A 19,346-nucleotide genomic window follows, 5' to 3' on the forward strand; every position below is an offset into this window, starting at 1 on the left:
GAGGTCCACCTGTGCAATTAGATCTTCAGTGCTTCAGACAGATTAGGATAAAAATGGAAATTACAATTTAGGTTCAAATACAAGTGGCAAGTGCAAGAGAAACAATCAAAGAGAGACCCTAATAGCTACTTGCATGTTCACACTACTGAGATGCAAAGTCTGCACTGCCAGAGAACTTAATCTTTAATTTCTGCATTTGGGTTTGCCCTGGTGACCAAATAAAGTGGTGATTAGGCCTGTAGGCAAATACCACTGCAAGAATTATTGCAGTGGATTTTCCTACAATATGTAATTCACAATTCTGTCTCACAGCTGCCATCACCATAGTGTTACTGAAGTTGACTACACCTCAGATTTGAAAGATGAAGCAAATGGGGCATTACCACCTCAGTTTAAGAGTGCTTGGAGGCTTCAGTATTTGAAGCTGCATTCTCCAGTACAAGTCACAGAATCACAGAATGGTTTGGGTTGGAAAGGACCCCTAGAAATGACCGAGTCCAGCCCTCCTTGCAGTAAGCAGGGACTTGCTCAACTAGATCATGTTATTCACAGACTCATCAAGCCTAACCTCGAATGTCTTCAGGGATGGGGTCTCCACTACCTCCCTGGGCAACTTCTTCCAGTGTTCCACCATGCTGACAGTAAAGAACTTTTTCCTTACGTGCCATCTAAATCTACGCTGCTATAGTTCACATTCATCCTATAAGCCCTTGTAAACAGTCCCTCCCCAGCTTTCTTGTAGGCCTCCTTCAGGTACTGAAAATGTGCTATAAGGCTTCCCTGAAGCCTTCTCTTTTCCAGGCTGAACAACTCCCAACTCTTTCAGCCTGTCTTCATAGGAGAGGTACTCCAGTCCTCTGATCATCATTGTGGTTTCCTCTCAGTCCGCTCCAGCAGCTCCGCGTCCTTGTGCTGTGGTCCAGAAATGGACATGGCATTCCAAGTGAGGTCCCACCAGAACAGAGTAAAGTGGCAGAATCAACCTCTCTCAACCTGCTGGCTATGCTTCTTTTGATGCAGCCCAGGATGTGTTGGGCCTTCTGGGCTAAAAGTACACACTCTTGGCTGATGCCCACCTTCCCATGCATCAGCACCAAGTCCTTTTTTGCAGGGCTGCTTTCTACCAAATTTCCTGGGCTGTACTGATGATGAAACAAATGTTACAGTTGATTCTTTTTATGGTTTAATATTGTCCGTTTGCTAAATATTCTACTTTTGTCTCCTCCAGTTTTGGAGGGGAAGTTCAGCCTTTCAGAGCTTTCAAAATGGATCATTTCACTTCCTATAACTGTTTTCTGTTAACTTTGTAAAATGCATTTTAAAAACTGAATCCATGCCTGCATCTTTGCAATAAAGTAGTATTATAGTGTTAACTCTAAACTAGCACAAGACTCCTAAATTATAAACAAGAAATAGGAACTTTCTGGACATTTTTTAATGGCAAGTAAATAGAATATAGAGGATTGGTTATAGAAGAAAAATAACGTCTACATAATTTTATTCATTTGCTGAACTACTACATAAACTGTTGCATAAACTTGTTCTTTCTGCTGCTTCCTGCCTCCTCCTTTTCTTGTATCCAGTGCTGGCTGACCTTGCTTGGCTACACTCACCTTGGCTGAGTAGATAACAGTTGTGGCATGTGTGCTGGTTTGAGCCTAACTGGAATACTTTAATGAGAGAAATTGGATCATTGGTTGTGAAAAGAAAATAATGATGAAGTCTGTATCACTCACTGGTTTGCTGAGAGGGATAAAAAGCCAAAATGTCAGCAATTTGTCCCACTTTGGTCTGGGACACTGGATCTATTCGCTTCCTCCGTCGCTGTGATGAAATACCTTTTCTACTAATCTCAGCTAACAGAAAACATCATTTATCCTCTCTTTCTCCCTCTACTTATCCAGATAGACAGTTTCAAGCCCCTTCTAGGCAGCTTTATTTGTCCTGGAGGGAGTTTGGACTTCTGTATTATTTTTAATTTTTATATGATTGTACATACTTGTAAATATATTCTGTATATGTGCTTGTAAACTTTGCTTTGCTGTAAATATAGCTTTATCTTAATTCCAAGCCATCTGAGATAGTCTGGTAAATTTCAATAGTGGGGGAGGGGCCTGTCAGGCCTGGTTTTCTTATATAGAGAGGAGAAGGTGGCTGTTACCCCCTTCTGGGTTTGTCCAGGGGGGACCTCTTTGTTATTTCTAAATAGTAAGTAATTGTTAATATACATAAATATATTTTGCACGTATGCATTGTATTATATACTTTTAGATTTTAGCTTTCTATAAATATATATCTTTATCTCACTTCCAAACCTTCTGAGCTACTCTGGTGATTTTATGTAGGTGGGTGTCAGGGGTAGTTTTCTACCACGAGTAGGAAATAGCACATTGCTGTGCTATTTTGCTTTGGAAGTATCAAGATTAAACACAATGCAAACAAACAAAAAAAAAAGCCTGCAGTAAATTGCACACTCCTGAAAAAGCTCTGAACATTTCTGTACAAAAACTGTTTCTAATTGCTTAGCTACACAAAACCACTGCAAGCCACAGGTGAGCATTAACTGCATGTTCATATGCATCTATTTTTAATACAAATGGTTTGGTATTAATGTCAACATGCTACTGGTGTCAGCATGTACAGTATATATATTACTCAGCAATGTCACTAACTTACACCAGCTTTTTTCAAAGTCCCATATAGTTGTGTATCCTCAAATCACAAAGTGGTTTGGGTTGGAAAGTACTTTAAAGATCATTTAGCTCCAAATTCCCTGTCATAAGCAGGGACACCTCCTACTAGACAAGTTTGCTAAGGCCCCATCCATGTCAGCTTTGAACACTTCCAGACTTCAGCATCCACAGCTTCTCTGGGCAACTTGTTCCAGGGTATCATCACCCTCATAACAAAGAATGTCTTCCTAATGTCTAATCTAAATTAAGCTTCTTCCAATTTTAAGCCATTACTCCTCACCCTGTCTAAGACTTTGCAAAAAGTCTCTCTCCAACTGTCTTGTAGGCCTCCTTCAGGTACTGGAAGATTGCTGTAAGGTTTCCCTGGAATGTTCTCTTCTCCAGGCTGAGCAACTCCAACTCTCTCATCCTGTCTTCACACAAAAGGTGTTCCAGCCTTCTGATCATTGATGTTGCCTCCTCTGGACCCTTAGACTTCCATGCCCTTCTTGCTGTCAGAGCTCCAGAGCTAGACAGTGCTCCAGGGAGGGTCTCATGACAGCAAATTATCAGGTGATCCTTGACCTGCTAGACACATTCCCTTTCATGTAGCCCACGATTCTGTTAGCTGAGCTGCAAGCACACGTTGTTGCAAACTCATGACGAGCTTCTCATCAGCTGTAAACCTCAAATTCCTCTCCTCAGGACTGCTCTCTCTCCATTCTCCACCAAGCTTGTGCTTGGGTTAGCTCTGACCCAGGTGCACTTGGCTGCGTTCAACTTCATTCAGTTGGCACTGGCCCACTGCTGCAGTCTGCATAGGCCCCTCTGACACCCATTCCCTCCAGCATCTTGACCACATCACACAAAATGGTGTCATTAGCAAGCTCAATCACACTGTCCATGTGCGTCGATCTCACAGTCCATGTTGCCAACAAAGACATTTAACACCAGTCCTGCCAATCAACAACACAGAATAGTGCAAACTATTGGCAACAGACAGAGTGATTTAAGAAAAGGATACACTGCAAAAGCCAAGACAAGGAGGCACCACACCACACTGATGTTCATTTCTTGTGAGGGCTTCACAATACTGTAGTAGGCTTCTGTCACCACATACACAACTGTAGCTGCAACAGTGAAATCCACCAGCCACTGATATTCCGGAAAATAATGCAATGCTGAAAAACACAAGTTTACAGAAGTTAAACTGCTACTTTAAAGGCAATTACTGACATATTTAGAATGGAGTAACAACTTTAAAATGTTTCCAGTTAACAGAGGTCTAGGTAGACCTACATCATTCAAGTAACAAGCAGCAACAGCAAAAAAGTCAAGTTTTTTTTCCACTCAACATCCTTAACTTCAGTCTTCGCTTCTGTATTTCAATACTTAAATCTATAATGCTACAAGATGTACTATTTTATCATCTCAGCTTTTACACATTCACATCCTAAATTCAAATAAGCATATTCAATTTACATCTCAACATCACAACACAAAATGGTTCTCCAACAGAGCCCAGCTGTAATTCCAGTGAAGAGGGTTTTTTTATTGTCTTAAAAGCTCATTGGCAAGTATTTAAAATACTACATATAATCACTTGCTCTAAGATACTGATTCTCCCAGATTCTGTTAGTATGTCCTGTAGAGCAATAAATCATTGCATAAAATCCACCATAAAAGTTCTGGAGATCATACTGTGTTCAATGAAAGCTGAGTAACTTTTGAAGGCAGAGCTCTACAGGGACTGGGAACTGCAAAGAAAAATTTGTGACAGTGAAGTGCAGCCTGTCACTTGAAAACACCTTCCCTACATCTACAGGGTTAAAAAGTCACAAAACATCACTGAGCATTTGTCTGCTGACAAGCTACTCCACGTGAAAAGTAAAATAGGCCAAACTCAGTTATTTCGAAGTCCTATACTTATTTTGAAATATCTACCTGGTTGTATTCAACAGGAGTTTGTATGAAAATAACTTAAAGACAACTAAACTTCACACTATATCTTAAAACTATCTGTAAACACTCAGGAGGAAGTTAAATTTCAAGGAAAAAAAAACACTAATTGAAACTTGTGAATGCTTTGATTATTTATGTACTAGTCTGGAAAAAACAAATGAACAAACAAAAAAATCAAAACTCTGCATTTGTTAAGTTGTTCTCAACATTATGTCTGAAAATTTAGCTGAGAAATGTCCTACAAAGGACTACATTTCCTTTTATGCATAGAACACATGTATATAAAAATGAAGACAGGAAAGAAATATCACACAGATACATACCCATGTGATAGATTTCTGTAACAGAATGACTTGTTAGGACTAAGGAATGAAACATTACTGTTTAAAAAAGCAGCAACTTGTACAACACAATGTTGTCTATTTCAGAACTGTCACTTTTGGTTTCTAGGCATTTTACCTCAGTATTTCAGATGTGTAGTTGAAAGATCCAACACTACAGCACATTTCCTATTTTAGATGAGCAGAAAAATGTTTGTTTCAACACCTGCCAGTTGTCATTTTCTTGTAAGAAGCTACTGATTCTACTTCAAATAGACTGTGATGTGATTCTTTTGGTTTTGTCTCATACTGATAGGGATGCTTTATACAATAATAGATGTGCTTTACGCTGGATTTCACCTACTCATCCTTTTCTCATAGCACTGCTATTAAGATGTCACCCAAGGAACAATAAAAGAAAGTGAGTTGCTTATTTAATATTATTATCAGTTCAATTTCATTCATTGTCTATTAAAAAATACATAAATAATGTTCCATCATTTACCATAAATAAACACTTCATAGAAAGAATTATTCTTACCAATAGTGTCCCTTTCAGTCACAGATTTTGTTTCCAGGTGGAGATCAATGTCTTTTGGAATAGTTAAGGGCTTGTTTTCAATATGACCATTATATTTTCTGTAAAAAGAAATAATTAACAGATAATACACACATGGATATGACATACAGGCTTTTTCAATTAATAATACCATTTCAGATGCAAGAAAAGCGCAGACTACCTTTTTGCCAAAACCAAACATTTCTATTTAGATAGCTAAAAGCATTCGGTCCAGGCCAAACCCTGAAAAACAACCAGGCATGTCAACTATTCCCAGCTTCTTTTTGCAAAGCTCTAACATACTGTCTCAGTTCTAGTTTAAATTTCCCAGAGACTCCAAATATGTATGACTAACAGAACCAATACAATTATAGAATGCCTTCCCCTCTCCCCATTTTTGGAAAGAAAGGAATTAGATTTAGAGGGTAAAAAGTAAAACACACCCAAATAAGTAGTCTCATTTCAATTTGGAAGTTAAAAGAGAAAACTTAACAATAAAGGTATTTGAGGTAGGGGAGTTACAAAGAGGTATAGGGAAGTAAAAACAAGATAATATATATATATAAAGTAAATAAAAACAGATTGATGGCAGTGGGTTTGTCCACCTCACAGAAGGATGGCCACGTGGTAAAACAAAGAGTAGCAGGAACAAAAGGGTGGTGCTGGCAGGCAGGGAGCCAGGGCAGGAGAGATGGAAAGAGAAGAACCTCTGTTTTTATAGGGGGCTAGACAGGAAGTGTGAGTGGGCTAACCACTACACCTGGGGCCAGGTTTAGGCCCACCCCTAGGGAGGAGTCAGGAGGACCTGGGGTCATGGTCAAGACCACTCCCCCCAGGAAGGTTAACCCTTTACACATACTACTGTGCTATGGATCTAAACAGCTTCTATAGATGCATCCTAAGCATGTATTAGGGTAAGATCTGGTGGACACTATTTGCTTCATCCCATGGATTTTCTCTGCTCAGGGAGCTGCAGGGTGTTCTACTAAGTTCCCACAACCTCAAAAGTTTTGTGACACAAACATCTACCTAGCAGAATATATCCACCCTGCCATTGAGACACCCTGAAGAAAGCCAAAGCTGAACTGTGACTTTTTAATCAAGGTCTAGAAAAGAATGCTGAAAGACAGGAGTGTTACAGTCTATGGATAGCAAGTAAGTAAAATTGACACGCTTGGCAGTGTTAATTTATTGAATGTTTACTGGATCTATCTTGGAAAACAGTGGGTAAGAATAGAATAAAAAGCAAATCTTTTAAAAAAAAGGCATTAGGCCGTTTTGTCACAATGGAGTACTTAGCAAGTTTTGTCACACAAACTGGACTAACCTAGATCCTTGAAAGATTCATTCTACTAGCCATCAACCAAAGACAACTTTAAGATGATTTTCTAATCTAAAAGGCCACATGTGTATAAATACTGTAGACTTGTTTCAGTTCATACCCTGATGATGAAAACAAGGGAAAAAAAGCCAAACAATCTTATTGCAGTGTTACTATCAATTCTAGAGATCCAATACATCTTGAAAAGCAGTAATTCATGAAGCACTCTCTGGGAAGGCAGACAAGACACCATAGTACAACACCAGGACTCAAGAGCTGTTACAGGTTTTACCCATTGCTACAGAGCAAGACAAATATATATGTGCTGATACACACACACATACATACATACATTCACATGCACATACACAAAGTAACATACAGGAGCTCCATAAAAATCAAGACAGATTCATTTACTCCTTTCATACAGGTGGTTACTTAGACAAAGGATGAGATTTAACAAGGCCAAGTGCAGGGTTCTGCACTTCGGCCACAATAACCCCAAGCAGTGCTACAGGCTGGGGACTGAGTGGCTGGAGAGCAGCCAGGAGGAGAGGGACCTGGGGGTACTGATAGATAGTAAGCTGAAGATGAGCCAGCAGTGTGCCTAGGTGGCCAAGAGAGCCAATGGCATCCTGGCCTGCATCAGGAACAGTGTGGCCAGTAGGACAAGGGAGGTTATTCTTCCCCTGTACTCAGCACTGGTCAGGCCACACCTTGAGTACTGTGTCCAGTTCTGGGCCCCTCAATTCAAGAAAGATGTTGAGGTGCTGGAACATGTCCAGAGAAGGGCAACAAAGCTGGTGAGGGGCCTGGAACACAAATCCTATGAGGAGAGGTTGAGGGAACTGGGCCTGTTTAGCCTGGAGAAGAGGAGGCTCAGGGGTGATCTTATTACTGTCTACAACTACCTGAAGGGACATTGTAGCCAGGTGGGGGGTGGCCTCTTCTTCCAGGCACCCAGCAATAGAACAAGGGGACACAGTCTCAAGTTGTGCCAGGGTAGGTATAGGCTGGATGTTAGGAAGAAGTTCTTGCCAGAGAGAGTGATTTCCCATTGGAATGGGCTGCCCAGGGAGGTGGTGGAGGCACCGTCCCTGGGGGTGTTCAAGAAAAGACTGGATGAGGCACTCAGTGCCATGGTCTAGTTGACTGGCTAGGGCTGGGTGATAGGTTGGACTCGATGATCTTGGAGGTCTCTTCCAACCTGGTTGATTCTATGATTCTATGATTCTATGATAAGGCAGCCAAAGGTTGGTCTTTACACTGGTAAACTCTACCTGACTTCAAGCATGGAACAACTTGAGGATAATCTGAGGAACTGCATCATCTGAACGGTCACTTTTCAAAATTTACAGGAATTTGTCTAATCCCTTTCTGAATCAGTATAAAATTTGTTGAGCTCCATAGAGTCTTGTAGCATTAAGTCCCACAACATGTGTCCCTCAATGAGAAGCCCTTAAATCTACTCTACTAAGATTCATTTGGTGCTTCTTTGTACACCACACTAGGTTTGTTACTATCCACACTCTATGCACACTGGACACACACTTGTTGCTAAATTCTTCCCCAGTCAGTCTCCAGACTAGTGAACTCCTGCCTGTGTGAAAGCCTTTCTTCTAGCTCCCCTTATCCAGTCCCACTTAATCACCTTCAAAACACTCTATAGACAAAATTAAATACATATGAAGGTGTGTGTATATATATGAAGGGATATATATATATGTATGAAGGTAGATTATGTTTCCCAAACTATTAATTAGCACTAACATATCTTTAAGGAACTATTTTTCACAGAAACCACAAAAGATTACATATTTAAAGCAAAAAGCTCTGAAACCATATCAGCACCATGATCTTCACTTTCCTGACAGTAACTCAAAAAACTAGACTTTAAATTGAACGATGATCTTAAAAGAACATGAACAAAGTTAAGCTACAAGAAGTTGGGCCAAAAAAACTTCCACAACTGAAGTAAAATTTACCTCACCATCATTAACAAAACAAAACAAAACAAACAAAAAAAAAAAAGCAGCCAGACAATGATCATTAAGAAGGCAACAAAAAACCCCAACAACCAAAAACTCCAAAGCTTTAAATCCTCAAACTGCCAGAATGAAACTGAACTCTGCCCAATTTTACACTACTACCTTTAAAAAGGAGAGGGGGGACTTTTCAGAGACAGGCTGTGGCAAAAAGCATTAAAAAGGAATTCTATTCATATCTATCAATCAATCAAATAATTGCGAACCTTATTTTTAAGGAACGAGGCCCTCTAAGCTGCTGTGTGAGATGAAAATACAAGAGGAAAGCATTAGTAATGTTTCTTTTGCTGGTTATATGAACTCTTAGTACCATATGAAGCACAAGAATTTTAATGAATAAACTGAAAGCTAAAGGCAGAGATCTAAAGCATTACTCAAAAAAAATATATCTGCTCAGATCTGAACACGAAGTCCCAAACACTGTCCAACCACGTAAGTGTCTGCAAGCTTCTATCTGCACTCCTGCTCTCAGTTGTACACTGGTGTTGTCCTGCACCCAGGACTGACATCACCTTGAGTGCAATCAGCACTGTGGTAACTGAAGCCACTGCAGCTCAACAAAATTTCGTGTTCCTAAGTTTTAAATATCCATGGTGACCCATAATACAAGAGACAGAATGTACATAGGATTAATGAAAGCTTTAGTTCACTGATTCATAGTAGCCATGCACCTTTTCATTACCCTACCAGTTTAATATAACATAAATTATTCTGAAACAGAAAGTCTGTTAGTTATGTGCTGTTAGTTATGTGCTGTTATAACCTACAGTATAATATACTGATTTTAGTGGAGGGTCACACAGGCCCCAAATGACCGTGTTTACAAATCTATTCATGCTTGGACATGTTATCCCCCCCGAAAGGTGATGCCCTGCCCAAACTTGGGGAAACAAATCAAGGGGGACAAAGGAGCACAATAACACTGGTGCCTTCAAGTCTGGCCTGGACTGCTTGAAGGTTGAAGCAAACAAGTTATGTAAGCTCATGCACCTAGGGTGGGGATCGGCCTGACCCCTATCCATATTTGGGGGTACCGGACCCGTGAATTTCAACGTATTTGGTATGTTTTGGCCTGCTGCTAGACCCCTATTGGAGAGAATTGTGGCCAAGGACCATCAATCTTGGGGTCATGCCTCACAAAAGGGACAATTCAGTGTTCCTGCCACCTCTCTCCTCTCCTCCAGCACCCACCGCTCCTAGCTGCTTTGCTGCTTTTGGGACCACTGCCACTGCATGATTCCAGCCCACGGCACCTCGCACCAGCCCAGGGAAACTGACCAAGGCGCTCCTGGCCAGCCGCTGCTCCAGCCCTTTGTTCCCAGCTTGACTGTGCCCATGGAAGCTCCAGACAGCGCACCCCAATAATCCCTAAACTGAACTACTCAGACCCATGAGGGTTAACAACATGGCTTGGCCACACATACTTGGGATCATGGGAACTGACTCCAGTCAGTGAGTAACTGAGCAAACTCGATTTAAACCAGCATGGACTCTCAGTAATTTTACCAGTGGCACTTTCATGCCACAGGCCCTCTACCTAAATCCTTTCAAACCTCTGCTAAATTCCCAATTTTGCTGTGTATAGACATTGTGTAATATAATTTCCCAACTGCATACAAAGAACTTGTGTGGGGCAGCTGCATACAGTTTGGGGAAGGAGGGGATTCCTTGTGTATATAATATTAAATTATTTAAACCCTTTTAAATTTGGCCTCATATTTCATTCCCCCAAAACCCAGACAAACCCCTTCACAACACTGATACAAGTTGAACAAAGTGGACTACAAGTTCACACTATAGCTGTTTCTATGGCTAATTTTTCAAGCAAGTTCCTAGTTTCCTTTTTAACTGTTCAAATTGGAAAAGTGTTTCAATAAGGAAAAGGTACCACCTTTTACAAGACTATGGGCCTAACAATGCCAGTTATCTTGAAAAGACAAGAAGAAAAATCAAATTATGTCTTTATTTCCCCTATACCATCTGCTTCACATCTCCCTGGCTCAAGGGAGATCTGCATTCCATTTTATGCAACTTAAAACACTACATCCAAGCAAATTCAATATGGACAATTCCTACTTTAACCTACAGCTCTTCTCCAACAACAGACACCTCTTTAGAGGACATAGGTATATTTATTGACTAAGAAATAAGCACATTATTGACTCTGTCATTAAAACAGCAAAGAAAGCATTATTTAAGCTTCCAAATTACCATCTTTGATTCTTTGAAGTTTCCTATCCCTCTGTGATTGATATTTACACTAGCACTAAAAGTACCTACTGTATTCTCTTGGTTATGTGTTAACATAGTTAAGATAATTCTATCAATCTTAGAACAACTAAATCAAACACACAAAATGTGACCACACAGAGATGATAACACTGGTACACCCAATGTGTAACTATAGCAACAAAATAAGGAACTCAGTGCACGTACAGGCAACTTGGGGTACAAATTCCTACTGAATTTCACAGTACATTTTCCAAACATTAAGATTTAAGCTAATAACAATAACGTGCCATGATTCCATTCAGCTGAGAGCATGTAATTGCTATGGTGAAGATAAGAACACAATTTTTGGATGGTGAAAGACTGGAAAGGCTAAGGAAAGACAGTATGAACAATGTACGATTGTTACTTGGCAATGTGGACATGTGTTTCTGTTTATCACTCCTATGAGTGAATTTAGTTACAGTTACATAATTAAATATTATTGTTCACATAAATACCACTGGTTAAATGAACATCTATAAACTGCAATGCTATCTACAATTAGCATGTCTCAAGTTGTAACAGGAAAAGTAGATAAAATGAGTTTCTGAATTTGATACACTACTCCAACATGTAAAATTAGAATCACAGAATCAACCAGGTTGGAAGAGACCTCCAAGATCATCCAGGCCAACCTAGCCCCCTGCTCTAGCCAGTCAACTAGACCATGGCACTAAGTGCCTCATCCAGTCATTCCTTGAACATCTCAGGGATGGTGACTCCACCACCTCCTTGGGCAGCCCATTCCAATGGCAAATCACTCTCTCTGGCAAGAACTTCCTCCTAACATCCAGCCTATACTTCCCCTGGCACAACTTGAGACTGTGTTCCCTTGCTCTGTTGCTGGTTGCCTGGGAGGAGAGACCAATTCCCACCTGGCTACAGGCTCTCTTCAGGTAGCTGTAGACAGCAATGAGGTCACCCCTGAGCCTCCTCTTCTCCAGGCTAAACAACCCCAGCTCCCTCAGCTTCTCTTCATAGGGTTTGTGTTCCAGACCCCTCACCAGCTTTGTCGCCTTTCTCTGGACATGTTCCAGCACCTCAACATCTCTCTTGAATTGAGGAGCCCAGAACTGGACACAGTACTCAAGGTGTGTCCTGACCAGTGCTGAGTACAGGGGAAGAATAACCTCCCTCGTCCTACTGGCCACAATGTTCCTGATAAAGGCCAGGATGTCATTGGCTCTCTTGGACACCTGGGCACACTGCTAGCCCGTGTTCAGCCTACTATCTATCAGTACCCCCAGGTCCCTTTCCTCCTGGCTGCTCTCCAGCCACTCTATTCCCAGCCTGTAGCGCTGCTTGGGGCTGTTGTGGTGAAAGTGTAGTACCCTGCACTTGGCCTTGTTAAATCTCATCCCATTGGCCTCTGCTCACCCATCCAGCCTGTCAAGGTCCCTCTGCAGGGCTCTCCTACCTTCCAACAGATCAACACCTGCTCCTAGCTTGGTGTCATCTGCAAACTTACTGATGCTGGACTCAATCCCCTCGTCCAGATCATCAACAAAAATATTGAACAAGACTGGGCCCAGCACTTATCCTTGGGGAGCACCACTAGTGACAGCTGCCAACTGGATGTGGCACCATTCACCACCAAATTAAATTAAAAACTAATAATAAAATGAAAAAATAATAATTAAAATAAGTTATTTAGTATTATAGGAATAACTTCATTCTTTACTCCAAAGGGTAGCAATTAAGGTTGTTAACCATGTAGATTAGAATTACAAAACAGAAGAAAGAAAAAAAAATGAAAATGAAATCACATTGCAATGAAGAGATGAGACGTGCAGTCTATGTATTAAGACAAATATTCACAATTATAAAAGAGTTCATTATGGAATAACAGCACTAGAGGACACCTCCTATGTCACCAAAAGGAAAGCTAAAATGGTGGGTTGGTTTGTTTTAAAAATATCTAATTCAGAAAACTTTTATTAATATACTCAGCTCCACCACCTCGAGATGTCTTGGTTCTTGCCACAGCTGTACTTCTGGTAAGGCTGTTCCAGAACTTCATGCTTTAACACCAGAAATCTGTTTGCAGCTTGAGATGATACACAATTACCCCATCCCTCTCAGTCATCTGTTAGCCAAGCTCCCTTAGCCTCCACATCCATAAGCCTGGATGATCTTAGCAGCCCTCTGCTCACCTGTTCACATACAAGTTAATTTTTCTTCAGCATGAGTGATCAAAACTGTATAGAGTAGCCCAGATAAAGTTATGCACCAGTGCCTTGTCCGAGAAGACTTGCATCTTCCTATCTCTCCCATTAGAAATACATCACATAATACATTCCAGGAGCACATTTACATTTTTTACAGCTGTGTATGATTGGTGCCTCATTATAATTATATTTTGAGCTAATATACTTAAGCATTTTTTCTCTCTTGCTTCAGTATAAACAGCTCCAATCCCATGGATTTGCTTTCCTCAGTTTTCATCTAAATGAATACATGCACAAAAAAAAAAAATCCTTGCTACCAAATTAGCAATTTCACAGACCAATTTTGTGGACCAGAAATGATCCAGTTCTGCACAATTTGGTAATGTTCAACTCTGTTAAACCAAAAGAACACAGGTCAGTAGAGAGTCCTGACAACTGCAGGGCAGTGGTACGCAATGAGCAGTTTTTAACTCACACAAAGCGAAGAGTCAGCAAAGTTCTTACATGCATCATGCTGAAAAAAAAAAAAAAAGAGAAAAAAGAACAAGAGAAGGTTAAAACAAGTATTTACCTATCTTTTTTGCTCTTCGCCCTCTGTTTTCCTGCAAGAATCCGTAGTTCCTCCTCAGTAGGATGCTGATACCACCTTAAGCTGAAGAAAAAGAAAATCTCAAAGTAAAACAGTATCAGAATTGGCAATTCAAGTGTTTTTCTACAAAACCCAAATAGCAACACAGAACTGTATGCTTATCAAGACACCAGACATTGCACCACCTAGGCAAACACTCTTGTGCGCAAGTAGCAACCCTGCCCAAACTGAACAACCACAGCTACACTTCCATTTTCAGCATTTGGTTTTGATTGTGTGTGTCCCAAGGGGCGGTGCAGCTGTTTGCAGCTTGTTGGGCAGGGTGCTGAGCCTGTGCCAGTGCACTACAGAATTTCACGCATTTAGGGTGACCAGCCCTCAAGGGGAGTGGAGGAACAGCTGTGTGCAGGAGAGAGCAGGGCAAGTGGGAAGCAGCAAACAGTGATCAGTACCTAGGAAGGCAAGGCTCATTGTCAGAGCTTTAAACTAGGTATGAAAGGGGACTGTGGTGAAACTGAGGTCACTAGAAAAGGAGCCTGAATGTGACATGCCTGTGGGAGAAGTGTTGGAGGTGAGAGCATGTGCAGGACTCGCTGGTAAGCTGGTGGTCATGGAGGTGGCTAAAAACGGTCAGATGGCAAGAGTGAAAACTAATGGATTAACTTCCTCACTGAAATTATTATATACCAATGCATGGAGCATGGGGAATAATCAGGAGGAGCTGTAGATCTGTGTTAGGCTGCATGACTAATTGCAATCACTGAAACATGGTGGGACAGGTCCCATAAATAGAATGTTGCCATGAATGGCTATGTACTATTCAGGAAAGACAGACCAGCCAGGTGAGGTGATGCTGTTGCTCTTTGTGTGCAAGAGCAACTGGAATATGTTGAGTTTATATCCGAGAGGAGGTAAAACAGGTTGAAGGCTTTTAGGTGAGAATTAAGGGATGTAGAAAGAGGGATGAAACTGTTGCAAGTGTCTACTATAGACCACCAAATCAAGCAGAAGAGGTTGATGAAGCCTTCTACAGTCAACTGGAGATAGCCTCTAGAACACACTCCTAGGGCAACTTCAATCACCCTGATATTTGCTGCAATGCCCACACAGACAGACACATTCAGTCCAAAAGGCTCTTACAGTGTATCAATGGGAACTTCCTGATGCAGATAGCAGAGGAACCAACAAGGAGAGGTGCACTGCTGGACCTTATATTAAGTAACAAAGGACTGGTTGAGGACATTAAGGTCAAGAACAGCCTTGGCAATAGTGATCATGACATGGTGAAGTTTAGTATCATAGACGGGAAAAGCAGGGCAATAAGTAGGATTATGAACAGGTAGATTTGCTGGGAGACATACATGGACGAGCAAGGAGCTTCTGAAGATAACCTCATAGAAGAAAGCAGCTCACAATTCATGGAGGAAGGGACTTGTCACTTGGGAGAACTATAGAGAATTTGTCAGGGAATGTAGGAAGGCAACAAGGAAGGCCAAAACCCTCATGGAACTAAAACTGACCAAGGAAGCAAAAGTGAACAAGATGGGCTTCTTCAAATACATCAGTAGGAAAAGGAAGAATAGGGAAAGTGTGGGCCCACTGCTGAATGAGAAGGCAGGCCTCACAACTGAGGAAACAGAAAATTCAAAATTGCTAAATATCTTCTTTGCTTCAGTCTTTTCTCCCAAGACTGAACTCTCCTATAAGCTCCAGCCCCTAGACGAAGGAGAGGAAACCTGGAAAAGGGATGACTCTCCACTAGTCCACAGTATCACAGTATTATCAGGGTTGGAAGAGACCACACAGATCATCAAGTCCAACCCTTTACCACAGAGCTCAAGGCTAGACCATGGCACCAACTGCCACATCCAAACTTGCCTTGAGCAGCTCCAGGGATGGTGACTCCACCACCTCCCCGGGCAGCCCATTCCAGTGTCCAATGACTCTCTCAGTGAAGACCTTCCTCCTCACCTCCAGCCTAAATTTCCCCTGGCGCAGCCTGAGGCTGTGTCCTCTTGGTCTGGTGCTGGCCACCTGAGAGAAGAGAGCAACCTCCTCCTGGCCACAACCACCCTTCAGGTAGTTGTAGATAGCAATAAGGTCACCCCTGAGCCTCCTCTTCTCCAGGCTAAACAATCCCAGCTCCCTCAGCCTCTCCTCGTAGGGCTTGTGCTCGAGGCCTCTCACCAGTCTCATCGCCCTTCTCTGGACACGCTCAAGCTTCTCAATGTCCCTCCTGAACTGGGGGGCCCAGAACTGAACACAGCACTCAAGGTGTGGTCTCACCAGTGCAGAGTACAGGGGCAGAATGACCTCCCTGCTCCTGCTGACCACACCAATCCTGATGCAGGCCAGGATGCCATTGGCTCTCTTGGCCACCTGGGCACACTGCTGGCTCATGTTCAGGCGGGTATCAATCAGCACCCCCAGATCCCTCTCTGTTTGGCTGCTCTCCAGCCACTCCGACCCCAGCTTGTATCTCTGCATGGGGTTGTTGTGGCCAAAGTGCAGCACCCTGCACTTGCAGCTATTGAATGTCATCCCATTGGACTCTGCCCATCTGTCCCGGCGGTCAAGGTTCTGCTGCAGAGCCCTTCTGCCCTCCAACCCAGCCACATCTGCCCCCAGCTTAGTGTCATCTGCAAACTTGCTGATGACTGACTCCATGCCCTCATCCAGGTCATCTATGAAGATGTTAGAGAGGACGGGGCCCAGCACTGATCCCTGAGGGACACCACTAGTGACTGGCTGCCAGCTGGATGTGGCACCATTCACCACCACTCTCTGGGCTCGGCCCTCCAGCCAGTTCCTAACCCAGCACAGAGTGTTGCCATCCAAGCCGCAGGCTGACAGCTTTGAATCATAGAATCATAGAATCAACCAGGTTGGAAGAGACCTCCAAGATCAGCCAGTCCAACCTAGCACCCAAACCTATCCAATCAACTAGACCATGGCACTAAGTGCCTCATCCAGGCTTTTCTTGAACACCTCCAGGGACGGTGCCTCCACCACCTCCCTGGGCAGCCCATTCCAATGGGAAATCACTCTCTCTGGCAAGAACTTCCTCCTAACATCCAGCCTATACTTCCCCTGGCACAACTTGAGACTGTGTTCCCTTGCTCTGTTGCTGGTTGCCTGGGAGGAGAGACCAATTCCCACCTGGCTACAGGCTCTCTTCAGGTAGCTGTAGACAGCAATGAGGTCACCCCTGAGCCTCCTCTTCTCCAGGCTAAACAACCCCAGCTCCCTCAGCCTCTCCTCATAGGGTTTGTGTTCCAGGCCCCTCACCAGCTTTGTTGCCCTTCTCTGGACATGTTCCAGCACCTCAACATCTCTCTTGAATTGAGGGGCCCAGAACTGGACACAGGACTCAAGGTGTGGCCTGACCAGTGCTGAGTACAGGGGAAGAATAACCTCCCTTGTCCTACTGGCCACACTGTTCCTGATGCAGGCCAGGATGCCATTGGCTCTCTTGGCCACCTGGGCACACTGCTGGCTCATCTTCAGCTTACTATCTATCAGTACCCTCAGGTCCCTTTCCTCCTGGCTGCTCTCCAGCCACTCAGTCCCCAGCCTATAGTGCTGTTGGGGTTGTTGTGGCCAAAGTGCAGAACCCTGCACTTGGCCTTGTTAAATCTCATCCCATTGGCCTCTGCCCACCCATCCAGCCTGGACAGGTCCTTCTGCAGGGCTCCCCTACCTTCCAACAGATCAACACCTGCTCCCATCTTGGTCTCATCTGCAAACTTATTGATGCTAGACTCAATCGCCTCATCCAGGTCATCAATAAAGATATTGAACAGGACTGGGCCCAGCACTGATCCTTGGGGAACACCACTAGTGACTGGCTGCCAACTGGATGTGGCACCATTCACCACCACTCTCTGGGCTCTGCCATCCAGCCAGTTCCTGATCCAGCACAGAGTGAATCTGTCCAAACCATGAGCTGCCAGCTTGGCTAGGAGCTTCTTGTGGCAGATGGTGTCAAAGGCTTTGCTGAAGTCCAAGTAGACTACATCCACAGCCTTCCCCACATTCACCAAGCAGGTAACCTGGTCATAAAAGGAGATCAGGTTGGTGAGGCAGGACCTGCCCTTCCTAAACCCATGCTGGCTGGGCCTGATCCCTTGGCCATGCTGTAGGTGCTTTGTGATGGCACTCAAGATTACCTGTTCCATGACCTTGCCTGGCACTGAGGTCAGGCTGACAGCTCTGTAGTTTTCTGGCTCCTCCTTACAACCCTTCTTGTGAATGGGTATCACACTGGCCAGCTTCCAGTCTTCAGGGACCGCTCCAGTGAGCCAGGACTGCTGATAAACGATGGAGAGTGGCTTGGCCAGCTCAGCTGCCAGCTCTCTCAGCACCCTAGGGTGGATCCCATCCGGTCCCATGGACTTGTGAGGATCCAAATGATGCAGCAGGTCCCTTACTTCTTCCTCAAGGATTAGAGGGGGACTGTACTGGTCCCTGACTCCATGCACCACTTCAGTAGTCCAGCTGTCCTGGAGACAACCTGTCCCACTATTAGCCAGCAGTCTGCTGTGGGGGACAGTGTCAAAGGCCTTGCTGAAGTCCAGATAGACCACATCCACAGGCCTCCCCACATCCACCAAGCGGGTCACCTGATCATAGGAGATCAGGTTGGAGAGGCAGGATCTGCCCTTCCTAAACCCATGCTGGCTGGACCTGAGATCTTTGCCATCCCTCAGGTGCGCTCTTATCACCCCCAAGATAACCTGCTCCATCAGCTTCCCTGGCACTGAGGTCAGGCTGACAGGTCTGTATTTCCCAGGTTCCTCCATCCGACCCTTCTTGTGGATGGGGACCACGTTGGTCATTTTCCAGTCTCCTGGGACCTCTCCGGTGAGCCAGGACTGATGGAAAATGATGGAGAGCAGCTTGGCCAGCTCAGCTGCCAGCTCTCTCAGCACCCTGGGATGGATCCCATCTGGTCCGATGGACTTGCGGGTGTCCAGGTGGCTCAGCAGGTCCTGAACTAATTCTTCATGAATTTCCAGGGGAACACACCGCTCCCTGACCCCATCCCTCACTTCTAGAGGCCACTTGCCCTGAACTCCTCCCTCCTTACTGTTGAAAACTGAGGTGAAGCAGGCATTCAGGACCTCAGCCTTTTCTTCGTCATCAGTTATAGTGTTCCCTTCCTGGTCCAGTAAGCAGTGGAGGCTCTTCTTGCCCTTCTTTTTAGCATTGATAAATTTATAAAGGTGCTTTTTATTATCTTTCAAGGAAGTGGCCAGCCTAAGTTCTAGATGGACCTTAGCCTCTAATTTTTCTCCTGCAGTCAATGAAGACTGGGTTAGGGATTAGTTACAAAACCTGAATATTCAAAAGTCCCTGGGCCCTGACAAGATACACCCAAGAGTTTTGAGAAAACTGACTGATGTTGCCGCTCTGCCACCCTCCATTTTTGCTAAATCA

The 19,346-nt window shown here is 43.6% G+C and overlaps 1 protein-coding gene across 6 annotated transcripts in view; it reads right to left on the reverse strand.

The window, feature by feature from the left end:
* TMEM161B (transmembrane protein 161B) overlaps positions 1-19,346 on the reverse strand; it is a 63,041-nt gene that overhangs the window by 18,871 nt on the left and 24,824 nt on the right. For all 6 annotated transcript variants that reach the window (XR_010309136.1, XR_010309135.1, XR_010309137.1 and 3 more), the window contains 3 exons: positions 13,890-13,970; positions 5,496-5,593; positions 3,697-3,853 (listed from right to left, as the gene is read on the reverse strand). Coding sequence is in view for 3 of the 6 variants with exons in the window: in XM_064176770.1 (XP_064032840.1) it covers positions 3,697-3,853; positions 5,496-5,593; positions 13,890-13,970 (336 nt within the window). In the remaining 3 variants the exon portion in view is untranslated. The remainder of the gene's footprint in view (positions 1-3,696; positions 3,854-5,495; positions 5,594-13,889; positions 13,971-19,346) is intronic.

The sequence above is a fragment of the Pogoniulus pusillus genome, chromosome Z, assembly GCF_015220805.1.
Source record: "Pogoniulus pusillus isolate bPogPus1 chromosome Z, bPogPus1.pri, whole genome shotgun sequence".
In the NCBI taxonomy this organism is placed as follows: domain Eukaryota; kingdom Metazoa; phylum Chordata; class Aves; order Piciformes; family Lybiidae; genus Pogoniulus; species Pogoniulus pusillus.